This window comes from Pungitius pungitius, chromosome 20, assembly GCF_949316345.1.
Source record: "Pungitius pungitius chromosome 20, fPunPun2.1, whole genome shotgun sequence".
Lineage (NCBI taxonomy): Eukaryota > Metazoa > Chordata > Actinopteri > Perciformes > Gasterosteidae > Pungitius > Pungitius pungitius.
In genome coordinates this window covers 6,541,637-6,562,181 of record NC_084919.1, presented here as the reverse complement: position 1 = coordinate 6,562,181, position 20,545 = coordinate 6,541,637, and the positions used below count along the sequence as shown (strand labels likewise).

At 41.8% G+C, this 20,545-nt stretch overlaps 3 protein-coding genes across 4 annotated transcripts; 2 read left to right on the top strand and 1 right to left on the bottom strand.

Annotated features, from left to right (window-relative positions):
• Positions 1–85: 85 nt before the first annotated feature.
• nup43 (nucleoporin 43) lies at positions 86–4,015 on the bottom strand. The gene is made up of 8 exons (XM_037448701.2): positions 3,770–4,015; positions 3,259–3,381; positions 2,732–2,809; positions 1,680–1,842; positions 1,416–1,551; positions 1,175–1,326; positions 939–1,055; positions 86–485 (listed from the first exon to the last, which is right to left on the bottom strand). Exons 1-8 carry the CDS (start codon positions 3,887–3,889, stop codon positions 256–258), a joined length of 1,119 nt encoding a protein of 372 aa, XP_037304598.2. The 5' UTR covers positions 3,890–4,015; the 3' UTR covers positions 86–255.
• Positions 4,016–4,543: 528 nt separating this feature from the next.
• On the top strand, positions 4,544–9,727 carry pcmt (protein-L-isoaspartate (D-aspartate) O-methyltransferase). Of its 2 annotated transcripts, none has more exons than XR_005114200.2 (8): positions 4,544–4,846; positions 6,396–6,500; positions 6,602–6,633; positions 6,734–6,838; positions 7,010–7,130; positions 7,932–8,017; positions 8,147–8,397; positions 8,843–9,727. XR_005114200.2 is itself a non-coding variant. In XM_037449889.2 (8 exons), exons 1-8 carry the CDS (start codon positions 4,666–4,668, stop codon positions 8,853–8,855), a joined length of 813 nt encoding a protein of 270 aa, XP_037305786.1. In that variant the 5' UTR covers positions 4,545–4,665; the 3' UTR covers positions 8,856–9,727. The 2 variants fall into 2 exon arrangements, 1 of the variants encoding a protein (XP_037305786.1); XM_037449889.2 differs by having other exon boundaries at positions 4,545–4,846; positions 8,147–8,316.
• Positions 9,728–15,094: 5,367 nt separating this feature from the next.
• On the top strand, positions 15,095–18,852 carry LOC119195054 (uncharacterized). The gene is made up of 3 exons (XM_037449653.2): positions 15,095–15,510; positions 16,468–18,553; positions 18,674–18,852. The coding sequence occupies exon 2, from the start codon at positions 16,483–16,485 to the stop codon at positions 17,716–17,718; it is 1,236 nt and encodes a 411-aa protein (XP_037305550.2). The 5' UTR covers positions 15,095–15,510; positions 16,468–16,482; the 3' UTR covers positions 17,719–18,553; positions 18,674–18,852.
• Positions 18,853–20,545: the final 1,693 nt, after the last annotated feature.

The following is a 20,545-nucleotide window of genomic DNA, read 5'->3' as shown; positions in this document are numbered from 1 at the left end:
AAGAACATTGAAGGACACATAAGCGTAAAATAAATCAATTCAAAACATGGGTACATTTCTAAAAAAAAAAACTTTTACAACAAGAGAGTAAAAAGCCTCATGAGACATTTGCTTTTATTTACTTATTCAAACAGTTTTAAATGAAATCCATACAAAAGTTTTATCATTGAAATCCTTGGAGTTATCTACAAAACCCTTGAACCGGTGATGAAGAATAAACAGATCTCCATCCACAAGTTGTCCTGTACAACTCTTTTAAACTGGGACCTGTCTATTAACAAAAATGGCTTCTCCGTCAGTCCCGCAGACAAGACATTGTCCAAGTACATCCAAACTGTTGACAGACAGTGTCTGGCTGGGCAGCATGTGAGTTGTCTCCAGACGGCCTTTACTGGAGTCTCCACTCAGCCAGGCGTTGATGAGAGACTGGTTCCCTCCAGCTGGGGCCATCGCACTGCGAGAAATCATGCTGTTGTTCCTGCCACCTTGAAAATAATGATAAGAACATTACATTAAAACCTTTATTATGGAACGGTAATTTAGATAATTATCAGTAGTATTTTGAAGCTATAAAATCAATAATATGTCAATGTTTAATTGTGCCTCAGCCAGCCACCGAATAAGGTAATCGTGTATTCCACATCAAAAACAGATCAAAATCGCTTGTGTAAACTAAAAAAACGCTGCACACATTGATCATTTTTCGCAGGGGCATTATGTTAGAATATCCTCGTTGAAAAAAGGACCCGCGTGAAAATTTGAACTTTTCAACCACCATTTATAATATTTACATTAAACATCAGGTCGACATTGTTGGCAAATAATGATACAATTTTGATTTTATGTTGTATTTTAAAAGGCTTTTTCTCTGCAGCTGCTCAGTTTTTTCTTTGGAAAATGGTGTTGAACAGAAAAGGAGACAGATTAGTTGTATTTGCCTTGTAAGAAGGAGGGCATGTCTGAAGGTGTGGACGTCTCCCAGTGCAGCAGTGAACCATCCTCTGAGCATGTGAACAGATGATCTGGATTGGTTGGGTGGAAGTGAACTTCCCACACTGGACAGAAAACCCAAGAAAAACGTAAATAAAACCAATCAGAAGGCATGGCAGATATTAAACATTATATACAACCACATCAGATTTCATTTGTACATTTGCCCCCAATAAAATCTTACTTTCAGAGGAGTGGGCCTCCATGAGGGAGAAGGGTGTGCTGCCTTGTCGCACGTCCCAGACACAGAGCATGCCGTCCTGCCCCCCAGTGGCAACAATGTGCTGCTGGTTCGGATGTCTGTCAACGCAGTGCAGGGGGACTCTATCCCCTGACCTGAAAGGGAAAACAACGTATCATAGCCGCTTATAAAACTCCCAAATCTACAGATCTGTCTTTTTTGGAGACAACTGTGGGGATCGTACAAGGACAGAATCTGGGACGGTGTGTTGCTCTGTTGTCTGAAGTCCCACAGCTTGAGTTGGCCAATGGAGTTCACCGTCAAAATCTCTGTCGTCCTTAGATATGTCACAGCGTGAATGGTGCTGCTGTCTGCGTTCTCTGTCCAAGATTAAACCATCAACAAGACAACAACAACAACACATTATTCTCTGTACCTCACACGGCCTTGAATCTTCTGCTTGGAATTGTCATTCTGGGGGGCTTTGGCAGCGTAATCTCAAACTCACCTATAACTCGATTCACTCCCTCCTGGTCGGCTCGGAAGATGATGATTTTGCCATCTTCACCAACTGTAACAATCTCAGGACTGCTGCACACGACACCAGTACATGGAGCGTTTTCACAAGGGTAACCATGAGCTCTTGGCCAGCGCTGAGAAACTGATATTGTCTGCAGTCAAGGGAGAGATGACATGGCTACATCTGATTACATGGTCTACATGATTTATATGATCTACATGAACAGTATTAATGGTATGTTGAAAGAACTAAATTAATTTTAACATTGCAGAGTATGACATTGGCTACAATATGGCTGAAAAGATTACTTACAGATAGTAGATCTGCAAATTGCCCCATACTCAAATGTGAATACTGTTTTTATCCTTCTATCACAGCACATTTTTTTAACTGTTGGACATTGTGATGTTTCCATTTTATGACAAATTACACATCCACAAAGAAAACAATTTGAAAATTGATCGATAATGTCACTAAATTGTTAGCACTTAATCCAACATTCACTTCCTTGAAGTGCAACATGTTGTTCAGCCATTCCCTTGTCTTCCGTGGTGACTTTAGTCATAAGAGTTGACAAAGACATCAATCACATACGCTGAAGACATACTATTCTAGGATTTTTATAGACTTTCACAAGATGGCCTCAGAAATACACTGTAAAAGAAACCTTGGATTATCTCGCCCTAGTTATCCCTTGCTCAGATCATCAGAACCAGCTCAAATGTTTATATTGTTAAAGTTGACCGGTTTTGTTAACATAATATATTCTTGTGACTTAAAGATGTACTATCTGTATTTATCAATTGTGTCTGGGTATATATTATAACTTCTTTTCAGTTAGTTTGCTTTGTTTCCTTTGATAAAATCTTGTGTTTGTAAAATGGTGTCAGGAACACCATGACAAGTGCCAAGTGAAAGAGAGTGAAAATGTAATAATAATAATCAGTAATAATAATAATAATAATGATTTATTGTCCCGTGGTCTGCTTTAAATGTCTAGAATCTAAGTGCAACTGAAAGATATAACTATCAGTGTCTACCTGACTGTTTTGGTGGAGGCGAAAAATGGTGACTGCTCCAGTTGACGATGTTGTGACAATTCTGTCTTGGTCCAAAAACTGAAAGAAAGTGAATAAAGTTTGGAGATTTCATATAAATAAGTGAGATCTGGTTATTGCTGTAAAACGTCAACTGTTATGTTCTCTTTAAAAAAAATACAATGACAGGAACAAATACCTTTTATCATTATGTACAGTATTCCGTCAAACAAATAAATAAAAAATTCAAAAAAATTCAAATGAATTAGGGATGATTAGGGATGACTAGAGAAAAAGTTAGATCTGGAAAAACGTCTTGACAAGTATTATATATATATATATATATATATATATATATATATATATATATATATATATATATATATATATCAGTTTTTTGGACCAAGTATTATATATATATATATAATACATAATATATATAGTAATTTCAGGTCAACTTTATTTTGTTTACATCAGTAGCAGTTTGAGGCTGAAACATTGGCATGAATGTTATTCAGCATGTGTCTTACTTGAAGGTCCAGAACATCTCCATCATGCTTGTATTCGCATAAAAGCTGTGGGTCTCCTTCAAATCCATCGTCCATGTCAGAACATCCATGATTCCCAATGGACCAAAAGGAAATCTTGTTAATCTGTAATAGATACACATCACTCATTTATTTAAGCCCAGTTGAATTAGTTTTATCATTGTCAATGTGGAAGTATAGGAGACGTCGAACAGAATATAAAGAAGTCTTAATTCACCATTAAGCCATTTGTCTCTAATTGCACACATATCCAGCCTTTATATTTTAGTAGTAACGTTATACAACAGAACGAATAAAACATTACTTCTCTAAAGATAATCCAACATGTTTTAATGCGCTGCTTACAGGCCAACACCGTACAATTCATAATACGTCTTGAATCATCTTTTGACAGCTACAGTATGTGTAAGAAAGTCGATGAGCAAAATTGACAGATTGTTTGAATACATTCGGCACTCTGATTATTGTTGAAATAAAGTGACAACTTGCCAACCTCGTTATCCCACGAGCCAGTCGCAAAGATATCTGGCTGCTGCAAAGACGAATGCGACACTAGCCTCCATCTGGTTTTACTGATTTTCTGAGAAACGTACTTGGCATTTATATTCTCCATAGTTAAAGATTCAAACACTGTACATTAAATCAAAGACTGCTGTTGTTAGCTTAGCATGTACGAGCCAAACCGAAACGTGCCCGCCTGCTACTTTGTACGTAACTACGGTGGCTGCGCAAGGTCAAACTATCAAATCAGTCGACTTTTCGCACGTTATTCGCACACTCCGTTTGGGATAATATTTTCTTGGGTTTCCTCTATCACGTCCCATCGTTCATGAAGTCGGATGGAACCTATTATAAAATAATTTTCTACACCAAATAATTGATTCAAAGTGGATGCTTGTTTCTTCGGAAGCTGAACGTATTGATCATTTACTTTTCGAAACTACTTTCGCTGAATCCTACCTAATAAATAGGAATAGAAGCTAAAAAGCCTATACAGCTATCTTAAATATGCTTGCTTTTTGTCCGTTTCGTATGTTTCTCTCTTTTGTTACTTTACTTTATAAAAATCGTGAAAGTGGAACTATTGTTAACTATAAAATTAAAATGATATATGCATAATTTAAATTTAATCAACTACTAAATCATAAATGTGTATATTTTATAATGTTAATATTTTCCTTAATTCATTTAAATAAAATAATTTAAATTGTGTTGCACTCCACCTACCGGCCACCGTCCAAATTACTGCGACTGTGATGAAACAGTCATCGATGTGACCTTTCCTGTATAAATCTTAGCTGAGGCTGTCATTAAAACCAAATAGTATTTATTTGGTCAAATAAATGTCCCTGTTGTGCTTTAGGGTGGGTGTTAGTAAAACGTATTTGGATGCCAAGTGTTGTCTCCGCCGCTCCACCGTCCGCTACGGAGGTTGTCACTTTCCTCGGGAAAACGGTCGGCGCAGGCGCGGCACTGACAGCTGCTGTCTACTTACTCCGCAAAGTGTGTTTAATAATGGCCTGGAAATCCGGAGGAGCTAGCCACGCAGAGCTTGTTAACAACCTCCGCAGTAAGTCCTACTGGTTTTCCCCACGGCGGCGCCAGCGACGTCTTTTACAGACGGGTCGCCCGTTATGTGTTTAACGTTAGTTCCGCGTCGAGTACGCGCAGGGGGGTAGGCTAACGCTAGCTAGCTGGTTGCTAAGCTATGTTGTTGTTAACCTCGCGCTAGTAACCTCTGTGGCGCGCGCTCTAATCTCCACCCTTTCACAAACCACGTTTGCGCCGTGCATGCCACCGGTCGCTGCACAACAACACCCGACAGGCGAATCACATCAATTACACATAATGTTTCGCAACTTAATTTTTGTGTGAGGCTAACTTAGCCTTTTAGCCCTATGTGCGTCATTTGGGACGTTGTAGCTAGCGATACCGCCGCCGCAAACTGCTCTGCCCACATCCATTGACCGCTGCTATTGAGTCGTTCCCTCACGTGGACGACACGGACAAAGTTGTGTGCACTCCACACAAGTAAGTCCACCGTGGCCCATGCGATCAGAGCCACATGTTTAATTCTGCAGTCAGATGATGTGCATTGGGTGATTAAGAATGGGCATCGGGGATTGATCTACACTACCAGCGTACAAGCTCCGATCAGACATGATGACTTGCATACAGCTGAGTTACAATCAACTTGATGACATTTTCAGACCCAAGTGTGCGAGTCAAGTTTCGATATTAAGTGTCTACCAGGGCTATTTATATTCTGTGCAGTCCGCGGAGCATTGCAGCAGATTTTGCGGACAGTCGTGGCCCAGTTGCTTCTTACCAAACGCAAACGCTGTGTCACGCAGGCTTAGAAAATGCTGCACATCGAAAAGTACGATTAAAGTGGTCATTGTGATGTCTGTCTATTTTGCAAATGCATTTCCTTTTGCATAATTTGGATTTAAGCAGGTCACAGGATGTGTATCAATTCCCAACAATTCCATAATAGACCTTCGGAGGAGACCTCATACCTGAAAGCAGTAATAATTCACCCAGTCCTATTTGTTTTTAAACCTTGACTGCTTCACAAGTCCTTAAAGTTCAGCACCCAGTCATGTGTTGATGAATCCTTAGTGTAAAAGCCTTGCAGCAACACGACGTTTGTCTGCATCTCTTAGGGGCTTGAATTTTGAATTCTGAAAGCTCATAAACAAGCATAAAACACCTTTTGAGTCTGATCGTACGGGTTGTTTTAAATTCCGAAATTAGACGTCCTTCTAGCAGCCTGCGTGGTTGACTTGTAGGACACCCTAAAACTGCATATGGATCTGACAATGGATGGGGAGGATAATGAGAGCAGGCCCGGCTGTCGTTGCCCTAGCTGCTGCAGGCACCTGTTATGACGTGTTGTTCCGAAGCACACGAACACTTCTATTTGGAGCTTTACCCCAGGGGTACCACAAATTGTAGTAATTGTTTGTGTAATGCCTAAAATCGCTGAATTATCTCTTTCCTTGTTTGAATGAATTTCCCTTTACATCTGCTGCAAGACAATGTAATACATTCCAACCTGTTGTTTATAATCATTATTTCCATAATACGCAGTGACATGAACTCTTTTCCATCCCCAGAAAATGGAATTATTAAGTCCGACAAGGTCTATGAAGTCATGCTGGCCACAGACCGAGCCCATTTCTCTAGGTGTAATCCGTACATGGACTCTCCACAGTCGATAGGTACGTCTGCTCACCCCATTCATGCATCGCATTACCGTCTGGACTCTCAATGGAGCCTGACCTCAGTCAGGAACTAACAAAAATCTCTCTTCAACCAAAAGGCTATCAAGCAACCATCAGCGCCCCGCACATGGTATGACTTCAAAACACTCCCAGTCATTGCTGCGTCCTGTGAATCCCAGCTGTAAACAGTTTTTTTGGGTTGTAAAGCTTACCTCCCTCCCTCCACCCAGCACGCCTACGCCCTGGAGCTTCTACACGACCAGCTGTATGACGGAGCCAAAGCTTTGGACGTGGGCTCCGGCAGTGGAATCCTGTCCGCCTGCTTTGCACGAATGGTGAGCCACGCGCGACTGTAGACGTATACAATCTCTTCGGTGTGCATCTGTGATGGATTTGAACTGATCAATTAGCTTGTCAACCAGTCGGCATGAAATGAGATGAACCCTGTCTGTTGTGGCGATGCCCTTGTATGAGCTGAGCACCGTTGCTCCCTCTGTGCTTTACAGGTCGGAGAAAAAGGGAAAGTTATAGGAATTGATCATATCAAAGAGCTGGTAGATGATTCTGTAACTAATTTGAAGAAAGATGACCCCAGTTTGATAACATCGGGCAGAGTCAAGCTATTAGGTAAGACGTCTTTTGATGTAAGGTTGAGTCTTGCTCTTGTTCTTATGAGTTGTGGAAGTGTCAGCTGTTATTACTCAACAATGCACAGTGTGACGCTTCTTAGCTCGGCCTGTCTAGAGGGCAACCAAACTCACAGTAGCTCGGTAGACGCGGTGAGTGCCCGCTTTCAGATGTGCGACTCAATATACTGTTTGTGCTTTGATTACTAATTTTAATTAGTTTAATAAACTAACAATATGAAGCTAATAACTTAACATTAAGTTGCCAAGCGGAGACAAGAGCTTTGTGCTTCTACACTTTCAAATAAACACAAACGATCTCAAAGTAAGACGCTAAGATGCTTTTTCGCTGTATTTTTATGACATACATTTTTTTTTTCAAAACATCAATTGTAGATTTAGAAGTCTTCTGTGTTAATGTTAAATAGTTTAAGTGTTATCATCAAGCTCTACATCTTTGGGCTCTTAAAACCAACACACAAATCGACACTCTCTTTGTGACCTTTCTTAGAGTAAATAATCAACAAGCAAATTAAACTAGATTAAACACACACATGTAGAGCATTGGATACTGCCTAAAAGAATAGTTGTCATCACAGTAATGCTTAAATGAGTAATACAAAGTGGACAGAAAGAACAAATGAAGCAGGATGACGTGTGTGTGTGTGTGTGTGTGTGTGTGTGTGTGTGTGTGTGTGTGTGTGTGTGTGTGTGTGTGTGTGTGTGTGTGTGTGTGTGTGTGTGTGTGTGTGTGTGTGTGTGTGTGTGTGTGTGTGTGTGTGTGTGTGTGTGTGTGTTTCAGTGGGAGACGGGCGAATGGGCCACACCGAGGAAGCTCCTTATGATGCCATCCACGTTGGTGCAGCGGCACCCAATGTCCCCCAAGCTGTGAGTCTCTTCTCTGAGTACCCGCAATTTACTTCCCAGCAACGTGTGTGTGTGTAAAAATGTATGTTGCCTGTTGGTTTAGTCCTTTTTGTGTCGTCACGGCGTTGACTCTCCTGGTTTCTCCCTCAGCTCCTGGACCAGTTGAAGCCCGGCGGCCGGCTGATTCTGCCCGTCGGCCCGGCGGGGGGGAACCAGATGCTGGAGCAGTACGACAAGTTGGAGGACGGCAGCACCAAAATGAAGCCCCTGATGGGAGTGATTTATGTGCCTTTAACAGACAAAGACAAGCAGTGGTCCAGGTGGAAGTGACTTCTTCTCCCCCCCTCCCCCCTGCCCCCCCCCCCCCCGCCTCCTCCCACGATCTCCTCACAGTGGAAAAGGTGAAACGGTGTGGCTTGGAGCAGGCAACAGATCACAACAGTGCTGCGTTTAGCTGCTTGTTCTGACTTTATTTTTGCTTCTTCCATACCATACCAACTCGCTGTCTGTTTACTCCAGTTATTTTCTTAACCACGCTGCTCCAAATTGGTTCAATAAAACCTTCCTTGGAAGTGATGGTCGTTTTGCTTACTCAAACATGAGAGAAGCTGAAACAGCAGCCGTATGAGGGCTCATGTTTGGTTTGTCCAGAGCATGAATACTTTCGCAATTTGACTGATTAAAACACTAAAATCGAACTGTTCTGTTTGATCTTCTGTGAGACGTGGACAAAAAAACCCCCACTAACGTATGCATTTAATGCATGTGATTCTGTTTTTGCATGGGTGTTTCTCGCATGCCGCTCGTCTCGTTCAGCCGTTCCTAACATTTTGACTTCTGTCGCAGGGATGAACTTTGAAGATGAAGACGGTCCGTGATCCACCTTTTAAGTTTTGAACCCGGAGGGAACTTGGACGGGGTCAATCAGGCCGATGACATTTTGTTCAAAGCGTAACAAAACATGCTCTTTTTGTTTAAGTCTAACGGTGGACTAGAGTATCGCATTGTCTGCAGCCCAGGCGGGCCGGGAACAAAGACTGCTTGAAGCTTGGCACAGAAAAATATTTGAGAAGACATTTCTTTTTTTTTTCTTTTTTTTTCCAGGCCTGCATATTTTTCTTTGCATTATTTTTAACTGCTGGATTTTAGGTTTTGATTGTGTTCTTTTTTGTTTAGTTTAGTTTTTTTAGGGGGTTTCACTATTTGAAATGCAATCAGCAATTTCTACATTACTACAAATGTGGAAGAAACGCTTGACAAGGACCTGAAAGGCCTGAATCTTTGTGTGTGTGTGTGTGTGTGTGCGCGCGTGTGTCAGTCATCCAACTGTAGACTTTTCTACTAACGGATGAGCTTTCCCCCTGCCAGCAGTATTAGGAACATACACACAGGCAACACTATGGCTGACCCACACGACCTGTTGCCCTGTTAATGTCATGCTACACAGAGAATAAGCCACACATTGGATCACACTGAATATCCTCCAGAGTCGCGCACTAACAGCAGCGCATCCGGGGCTGTGTTTTTGCTTTCTGCCGCTGGTTTTCCATCAGCGAAGAATGCAGGCGCTTTCTGTCACTGCTTTGCCAAAATAAACGATATAAAGCAAATGAATGTTTTTGTTTCTCTAAATCAAAAAGCACATTTTATTTTGGGTGAAGATGATGTATGGCTGTCGGGAGTTTATGGAATGACACATGGAAATAAAGAGATTATGTTTTTGTCTGCCTAGTTGTTGTTGCAATCTCTTGTGAGCGAGCGTTTGATTTACATTTTATTATGAAGTCGGGCTGGAACAAGTTTGTTAGAAATGCTGAGTTCAGGGGTCCGTTTCAAGAAGCTGGTTTAGTGGAAACTCAGTTTGTTCACCCTGAGATGAGGGAAACTCTGGGTTGTCTGTTTCAGAAAGGAAGATTAACTAAACCTCAGGGTGAGTAACTAAACCTCAGGGTGAGTTGCTATGGTAACAAACAGCCTGTGAACCTAACCTGGTCGGGAGCAGGTTTTCTTCAAGAAAACTTGAGTTTCTTTCACAGGCTCCTCCCTCTGACAACAGCCAGCCAATGACAATTATGAACAAAATAAGATCTGTTACCTTAAAGAACAAAGTGTTTTCTTGAACATCACATGTCCTTTTCTGGACGATCCTGTTGATGAAGAAGCGGTTTTACTTCACAGGGTGTTAACCGCCGTGAGACCGCCAGAGACTTTTACAGGTCTTGACAGGTTGTTTATGTGCATATATATTATTTTGTAAACAGCTGCACTTATACAAAACCCCAGGGTAATTTACTTATTTTTATAATTGTTATTTCTATAAAGTTATGTAGCAAAAAAAACCACTGTAAAGATTAAGAGCATAGGTAATGTAATTTCAAAACTACCTTGTCTTCAGCATTCATAATTGTTAACATTGACTGTCTCCCTCTTTTGCATAAGGAGTTGGAGGTCGTTGTAGTGCTTTTGAATGTTTTCTCCAGTGTAAGGACTGCAGAACAGGACTGTTGCACTAACCAACACCTCATCCATCGCTTTCAGCGTTAAGCAGGATGCGAGGAGTCCAAATACATGCATCGTAAGCTTGTAGTGTTTTGGGAACTCTAGAAAGACAACAATCCAAAACACAATCGTTTTTGTTACCTATTAGTATTATTATTTTTATATTATTACAACCCAGGTACAATTTGAAGTGCTTAAAATACCTACTGTTTTTTTACAGATCTTTTCTTCATGATGTGGCTTAAACAATTGGTATGTCTAAATGCTCTGTGGGATGTTGGCCTGAGACAAGAATGAAGTACTTTTGCAGCAAATCCTCAGGACTTAATCCTCAAAAAGTTATGGAGAGAGATCACAAGAGAATCAGGGAGCCATCGCAAATGATCATAACTGGCCTCTTGTTTGCCCTCTTTCCAAACATCCTGGTGGGTGAGATCAGTCTGAAAAGCCTGCAGGAAGTACGTCACAGATGCAGTTGTGTGGTCACAGATGACATAGGATGCAACGGGAAGAGGTGACACCCCCTTTGTGGGATTTCGCACAACCAGTTCGTGAATATAGTATGGACAACCTTCTGCAATTTCTATTTGTATTACGCTCCCTTTTGCATCCAGATACACAATGTCTTCTTTGCATCTTAAGTGGCTTTCTCGACCACAGACAGCATGATGGATTTTGGATGAATCAATACTTTCTGCAAGACCTTGTTTGTGTCCTTTTCTTCAATAATTTTTTAAGACTGGTGAGCGCATCACAATCTTTTCTTTGGGTCCATGCAATATTCTTCATAACACCTGGTGTTGGTGCTGCATCCCTGCACCCTGATTCGATTAAGTCATCAGGTAGGGTCTGAATGGAGTCCAACACACTTTTCTATTTCCACACGTGAAGCAGCACACACAGGCCTTCAATTCTTTTGCATTGTGTGAAACATCTTTGAAAACCACTGTAGCCGTCAAGGAGCTTTCATCATTTACCTTCACGGTTACCTGAACTGGGCAATCCTCAAAACGTCAATATCCCACACATTTAAAAATTGGTGCCACTGCCTTTGACTGCACAGTTTTAACATTGTGTCGCTTAAGACCAAAACTGCAATATGAGACTTCAGACCCTTGGTGATCATACTTGTCCACTGAAGTCCTTGGAAAAGTCGGCCTTTCTGGGACTGTCAAGTCTTCCCATTCTTTTCGTTGGAGGAAAAATTAATTTGGCTGCTGTGGCAACAAAAACTCGAATAACTTTTCCTCCAGAGAACTGCTGTCGGGTGAATCAGACAAGTCCTTGTCCTGTAACATGGGAATTCTATGAAATAAAGTATGATTAATAAAAAATAACATTTAATATACATTGCTAAAATGTGTATTTATGACAACTTTATTTGTGTGAATATGTGACTATTGCAGCCTGCATGGTCAGAGCACATCAAATGACCAGACAATGTTTAAAATGGTAAAAATATATTACCTTAAGAATCAAACCATAAAATGGTCAAGTAAATTCCCTGAGTAAAAAACCTGACTGTTATTTCACTTATATGGTTGAAAACATAAATAAAACACTTGTTTCATCAGATAGTAAAACACAAATGTTAACAACTGTTCCTTTTTAAAGTTCTGACATTTTACATGTGTAATGGACAATGACAGACACCCTACATATATGTCACCCTAAATATGTGTCATTGGTGTTACCTCTTCATTTGAATATGCATCTTCGAGGTGGGGGGGATCAATGGTTTGGGCTGGAAGGTGGCGTGGTCTGGTGCTGATCCGAAGGGACTGCAGTGGAGTCAACGGCATTTCAGGTGAAGAACGGTTACGCTAACGATCCGACAGGGACTGGTTGTCTGGTCACGGCTTAAATGGTGCAGAGTATGGAAATCAGGACCGGGTGTGCAGACAGCAGCAGCTGTCGATAGTTGATGAATCAGCCAGGATGTGTTCGGGAGAACTCATAAGAACAAAAAACTTCAGGTTAGAGTAACTACGCTTAAGAAAACCAGGTCAGGAAGCTGGATTACTGACAGCTTTTGAGTACCCCTTAACACCTGAAGTGCTCTGTATAATAAAAATTATCATTATTTTCTAATATATATATAATTTTCATTGCAGAAATAGTTTAATTTTGTGTTTAGTTTTGTGTTGTAATTAAGTGAATACATTTCAAATACCTTCTGAAGCTGAACAGCTACCTTCCTGATTTTTAAACGATTTACTAATGTATGTATTATAATGGAAATTAGAGAACATTTGTTTATTATTAGAGAATTTATAATTAATAAATAATACAGTTGAATTTGACAACGCAATACATATTGTTGAGATATTATTCAATAGAACATTCTTGATTTGATTTTACCATCAGTTGTTAACTTCATACGGCTGTTTATACAACTTCGATGTATATGGGACCAAATCATAACACATTATCGTGGTGTTCCGGACCTTTATATGAAGAAATTCTATACAACTGCACCTTGTTTAATATTAATTGAATATACCTAAGCTAGAAGCTCTAACACTAAAACACCTGCTAACAATGAAAATAACTAGTGTTACCACTATATGAGAGACTGACCTCTACACCAAGATGAGATGGAGACATGTACAGTACATCTCCTTTGGAAGTGCTGCCTGTTAGAAAACTTGGTGGAGTCAAAAGAGACAAAGTCTTGTCCCGGTAGACATTGTGGGCTTCTTGTTGCAGAGGCTACACAGCTGCAGTACGTCCTGCTTACTTGGAAGAGGTCGAAAGACATATTCAGACAATGTGTACAAACCAGGACATGCTTGCAGGATAGATAGATTTTGTTTTTTAATTTTTCTCATATTTATTGGCTGAATTATATCAATACGTATTAAATTGATTACACCCTCTTGCCATCAACAATCACAATATAGCAAGTCAAAAAGGTCATGGTATAATTCTTGATTCGGAGCTGGTGTTTTGGAGTCATAATTATATATAATAATAATGTTTGTTTTGTTTGATCTTTGAGGGAAACACGAGGTGCATTTACACATGCAGTTCTGTCACTGAACACAAGGTGGAGCTTTAAGGTAAAGGTGAGTGCCGGGTGATTAGAATCAAGTGTGTGTGCGTTTGTGTACGTGTGTGGATTTGATGTGTGTGTCCGTGCAAAGGAGATGTGGTGCGTTGCTGCTCCCTGCTGTGCATTCTGGGAAAGCCGAACGGACTCAACCATTTACCACAGTGATTCTGTTTTAGTGGGTCGCGGGCCTTTGCATGGGAAAATAAAAATTAGATTTAATAAAAAAATCATCCTGTGAAGGGACTTTTTTAATGCAGTGTCGGCTCGTCCGTCCATGTTTTCAGCAGCGTGTGCCAGGTTGGATCAAACCATTCTGATATGGGGGAGACATTGGGTTTTTAGGATAATTAAACATCCTGAATATAAAATATAAAATTCAGCTTATGAACTTAATTTTGAATAAATTTGAGAAGTATGTAAGAATGTTTCTCGATTTGGGTCGCGGCTTGTCATTAAGGGGTGATGGTGGGTCCCAGAGCCAGACCAGTTGAGAACCACTGATTTAAAATGAGACTTCCTGTTACTCAGTATTTTCCTTTGTTACATAAATACTGTTATCCCAGATAACACTGATTACTTCAACAAGGTGAACAGACCTACGGGACGAAACTCAATAGCATTTATATTCCATCAAAGAGCAACCAAAAACCTTTGTAATTAAAACGTGTTTAAATGGACAGAAATGCACAACAGCAATATTCATGTGATACACAAAGATATTAAAAGTGAAGCCGTCTGATGAATTTAGAGTGTAAAACTTTGTCCAAAATGAAATGTGTATTATATAGTTTTCATTTTAACAGACCACATCCATCATAAACCAGATCAAACTTTACACCAATATTACCATGAACCATTACCATACCATTGCATCCAAAGTAAGCCGTTTTTAACTAAAATTAAAATCCAGAGAAATACAGCTGAGAGTTTGATGAATTAACTCAGATGTCTTCATCTCATTCAAACTTTTAATTTCTGTCACGGTTTGGGTCTGCTTGTCTTATTTTGTAGTTTTCTTGTGTCTCGTGTCTCTGGGTGAGCTTCACTTCCTGTCCTGTCCTGTGATTGCCTGATTGCTTCCACCTGTGTCCAATCACCTGCACCTCCCTTGTGTATTTAAGCCCTGTGTGCCTGTTGTCCCTTGTCGCGTCATTGTCTTTGTCAGTCCTCGTTTGTGCACGTCCGTTGGCTTCTGTTCGTTTTTTGTGGTGACTAAAGATCACCTTTTGGAAACTCTGCGCCTGAGTCCTGCCTGCCTTCAACCTGCACCCTCGCCTTGTGACAATTTCTAAATCCTTAGAGAATAAAACAGGCCATAACATTTGCTTTAAATAAACTACATAAACAATATAAGTTATAGTTTAATTTGTCTGGTAAAACGTTACCAACACAATTTTTTCAACTTATTTTAACACTATAAATCCTCCATCATTGTACTCATGGCTCCTCCTCCATCCAACGTCAATCAAAACGAACTGAAAGAAAGAAGATGTATTGTAGTCGTCCCACATTTTGCCAACCAATGAGTGATTAGACAACATCTGCTGGCAAGACTTTAAATAACACTAGAATACATGTTTACTAAATGTATATTAGATATATACCACTCTGCCCTGTTCAATCGCGCGCACGCACGCGCGCCCTAAAATGCCATGGCAACCGAACGATGACCCGACCGAGGGTATTTAAGGTCAGCGCACTTTCCGAACGTTCCCTTTGCACTTTGACTTGAACACGAATTTTAAACCTCTTGTGAAATCAAACTGCTGAGAACCAAATCTGTGAGTTTTTGACTGCTGGTCGAGATCTACTGGATACAAATATTGTTGGAGAAGTGAACTGCTAGAAAACATCTTTAGTGGAGCACAGAAGAGGCTGAAAAAGGCCCTCCGGCCGCGGAGCATCGAGGACGCCCACCGGCTGAAGGAAGTTTGCTGCGATTGGACCCTTCGGTGTGCAAGTAAGACAACGTTTTGATCCCCTTACATCCTTAGAAGGGTCTCCAGGTTACAAATGAGTACGACACATTGAGTTTAAAGGTGAAAGAAATAAGATTTGATGGACAAAGACACCGATTCGATGATTTCTCCGTGTAAAATGCTTATTGGAGGGGCGGGATGTGTTACATCTCGCGGGACATCTCTGGGGTGTGTCAACAATTAGTGTAGATGTTTTAAAACACTGTTGTTGTGGTTTGAAGGAATCAAATCATCGAAAAGTAACATTGACTTTTGTGAAAAAAGATGGCGCTGAGAACGCCATGGAACGCTCAAATAAATGTTTTTATTTGGAAACCACCGGGTCCATAGAGACGGTTGAGGCGTGACGTCACGACGGGTGAACCTTATATGAACGTGTTGTTACATGCTGCATAGACTATTTCTCTGATATTTAACATAGAAATGCACCCTGCTCGTTGTTGATGCATTTAATGAGAGTGACGCGAAAGCGATCTGTTAAGTAACCGTATCGGACTGCATGTGCGCGTGCAGCATCTCCTCCACGCGCTGCGATGTGCAACTCATACACTGGTAGAATAAAGAGTGATGACGTTCCACTGGTCACGTTGGGTCAATGGCGCCGTGTTTCACTGACTCACTAGTTCAATGCATATCAAACACGTGCACGCTTTGTATTGCAAACCAGTGAGCTTCTCGTGCGCACATGCAGAATAAACGTCTCTGTCCAGAGCTCTAACAGTGGCTTAGTTGATCCACCGACTGATTGAAAGCTTTTTTATATTAGAAACCCCGCCGTGCTTTTTCACACATATTGATAACATTCTAATATCTGAGAGAATAATGTCTTGGGTCATGCAGTCATTTTGGTGATCTTTACTAATTGAAACTTTGATTCATGCTTTAATATTTAATGAAATGAGACTTCTTGACAAAAGTGTTAAATGTTTCCCTCTCAGCTGGTGAACTACATCATGGAGCGTCCTGCACAGCTTCCCAGCGTCCCTGAGGTCATCGGGATCCTCGACATCGATGGAGGTGGTCTCCCCATCAGCAACTCCTCTCCTGAGGGAGAGGAAGGTAAGGTTGAGATTGCTGTTGTGTGTGATGGTCAGGTAGAGCTTGGTGTTGTGGGTGAGGCAGAAGGTAAGCTGCTTCCCTTGCTCTTTTCTGGCGTGGAGGAGGAAGAGGATGAAGAGGAGGACGTGGGATCCGACTGTGAGAGCGAAGATTCTGGGTTCCAGAGTGAAGAGGACGAGGAGGACGGTGAAGATGACCCTCCTACTCGGCGGCGGACACCTCTCAGCTGCTGGATGGACTTTGAAGAAGCGCTGCCCCCTCTTCCCTGTCCCGCTGGCCGTCCTCTCTCCATCCTGGAAGAAGAGGCTCTGCTCCCAGTCCCCCAGAAGTTCCAAGAGGACTGTGTGGAGGTAAGTGTGAAGAGGACCGGTGGGGACGACCACGAAGACCCCCCCCCCTCCACTTCAGGCCTTGGACCCTCCACCAAGAGGACCAGAGAAGAGGACTACATGGAGGTAAGTGTGAAGAGGCAGAGGACCGGTGGGGACGACCACGAAGACCTCCCCCCCTCCACTTCCGGCCTTGGACCCTCCACCCTGTGGACCAGAGAAGAGGACTGTGTGGAGGTAAGTGTGAAGAGGACCGGTGGGGACGACCACGAAGACCCCCCCCCCTCCACTTCAGGCCTTGGACCCTCCACCAAGAGGACCAGAGAAGAGGACTACATGGAGGTAAGTGTGAAGAGGCAGAGGACCGGTGGGGACGACCACGAAGACCTCCCCCCCTCCACTTCCGGCCTTGGACCCTCCACCCTGTGGACCAGAGAAGAGGACTGTGTGGAGGTAAGTGTGAAGAGGACCGGTGGGGACGACCACGAAGACCTCCCCCCCTCCACTTCAGGCCTTGGACCCTCCACCAAGAGGACCAGAGAAGAGGACTACATGGAGGTAAGTGTGAAGAGGCAGAGGACCGGTGGGGACGACCACGAAGACCTCCCCCCCTCCACTTCCAGCCTTGGACCCTCCACCCTGTGGACCAGAGAAGAGGACTGTGTGGAGGTAAGTGTGAAGAGGACCGGTGGGGACGACCACGAAGACTCCCCCCTCCACTTCAGGCCTCGGACCCTCCTCCTGGTCTCCCTCCTCCACCAAGGATTCTGGCGCTACACTGAAGACAGCGACTCGGACTGAGAGTTGTGGATTGGTAGCTCCGGTTGGATGCACGATGTGAAACCTTTGTGTCTGGTCAGGTCTGACAAAGCCCCAGACAGTCTTCCTCGTGTTTAACGAGGTCGGCTATAGGTAGCATCGTGCTGCTGAGCTTTTTCATATCTCTTCTTTTTTTATTTGGAGTAATAGTTGATGCTATATGCAGAGACCGGTTTACAATGTATGCTTGTTATTTAGTTTTCTGTCCAGATTTCTTTACCAGTTAGGTGTAGGTGGTTGTACCAGACCGAGCTGTGGTAGAAATTACTGACGTTAAAAAAAGGTCTCCAAGTCTCATTTACTCAGGTATCGATGGCTGAAACAGATCTTCAGGATTCCACCCACTGCACCAACCAGATGAGAAGGATGGACGACTACAGGCCCAGATGAGAAGGATGGACCACTACAGGACCAGATGAGAAGGATGGACCACTACAGGACCAGATGAGAAGGATGGACCACTACAGGACCAGATGAGAAGGATGGACCACTACAGGACCAGATGAGAAGGACGGACGACTACAGGACCAGATGAGAAGGATGGACCACTACAGGACCAGATGAGAAGGATGGACCACTACAGGACCAGATGAGAAGGATGGACCACTACAGGACCAGATGAGAAGGATGGACGACTACAGGACCAGATGAGAAGGATGGACGACTACAGGACCAGATGAGAAGGATGGACGACTACAGGACCAGATGAGAAGGATGGACGACTACAGGACCAGATGAGAAGGATGGACCACTACAGGACCAGATGAGAAGGATGGACGACTAAAGAGCGGCTGGCGCCTTTCTTTCATTGGGCCAAGTAAGTAATCCTCACTAAAACCACTGAAGTATCAGTAATAACGATTCAACACAACAATGTAAAAGTTGTTTAGTTGAGCTCAAAGTTTTCATCACTTGTGTTTGTGTTTCACCCCCCCAGCTGTTCCAACACCCCCCCCCCCCCCAGCTGTTCCAACACCACCCGCCCTGAGGGGCACAGAGGGCGTTGTTTGTCTTCATCGGCATCTTCTGTGCTCGTGGGTTTGGAAGCTCCTCACACACATACAGGGAGCTCGTTGCATCTTCTCAGAAATCAAAAAGGAGATGGATGGTTCAGGCTGAAGAAGAAGGAATAATTCTAAATATATTTACAGTTTTTCATTTTTGTCATAAAATAAAGTATGTTAATGTAAGTTGTTTATCTCTTGTTATCTCTTTAAGATTTCAACAACATAAAGGTACTTTAAAATTGGAAAATTTAAATATTGGGTAATGAATCCAACCCAAAAGAGGGTCCCTTATTCAGAGTAATGAGATGTTTTATCCATATATATATATATCTGTTGGCTTACTTATATTATTTTGACATGGTGGCCTTATTTTTCCCCACAGGTGTTTTTCTTAGTAATACTGGGTAAAAAGGTATACAACATATTCTTTGGGCTAAGAGGTCACTGTCTAACAAAAAGACAAAGGCTTTAACTTAAGAGTTTGCTTTGAAATGTAATTGGATCACAGATCACCACCATGTGGCCCTTTAAAAGTTGTGCATACACTTTTATTTTAACTGTAAATCCTATAGGATCAAATTCATAGGCCTAAAATCAGTTGGTTTTATAATAGTGAGTAGTAGTTAGTAATACTTCTTAAGCACTGTTGAAAAGTTAATTTATTAATGATTTACAAAAAGGCTAAACATTAAAACCATTTAGATGGTTCAGTTTGTAAACTTAAAAAGGACTTTTGGGGGAGAGGAGATTCATTCTGTAGTGTTTCACAGGTCACTTATATTAACAGCATCTCATCATGTAGAATCATTTTTAGTGGAGGCTCCTGCAGAGAAAAATAATGTTGAAAAAAGATGCCTTATTGAGACAGATTTTCACCACACTACGAGGGGGCCCGACTGCAATTTACTTACTAAAAACAGGTTGGAGATACAGTTAACATTAAAAACATGTTTTAGAAATGTTTAATAGAATTTAATAGAAATATTGGGGCAGGACATTTAAAACATTAACTCCACGGACAGTAAGATGCAACAGAGAAACAGTCCAGTTTTAGACGTAAGTTCTGATCTATTATTCTGTGAATAAAATGCTGTTCAATCACATTAGTTGTGCAGTTGTTAGTAGGCTGGCAGGTTTCTACAGTAGTAAAAGAGTGAGACAGTGAATGGGACAATAGAAATGTACAGACATTAGCCTTAAAGGAATGCCTGTGTGCTTCACCTCCAGAGAGCAGCCTTGAGCCATGGCTGGTTCATTGTAAGTTACATTCATCCAGAGTTAACTGATGTCTGATGCCAATCACCTGCACCTCCCTTGTGCATTTAGGCCCTGTGTCTCTTGTGGCCCTTGTCACGTCATTCTCAGCATCAATGGCCATTCACACTCGTTCAAACGGGGACACTATTATGTAACACGTGATGTCACAGCACGGCCCAAAGAACCCTTTGTGTCCGATGTGCAAAGTGAAAGCAGTTGTTTAAAACAACACGAAAAGTTATTTAGTAACGTTATGCTAAGGGTAATCCTGAAAGTGATGCAAATTTGGAAAAGTATATGTGGACTATTTATGAAAATGGAAACATGCACAAGAATAATAGAATAATACAAGTCATTGTATCGCTGCAGCAATCTCTGAAAAATTGCACAACAAGTGAGCTTTGAGGATTTTCTTCTGTTTGCATTCAGATATTCAGATATGCAGCGCAATGGTAACTGTGTCCTGTAAGGGCTGCTAGAGCTGCTTTGCTTATCCGTTACCTGTTTTTCTAAATATTATTCAATGTGCAGGCATGACTCTCAGG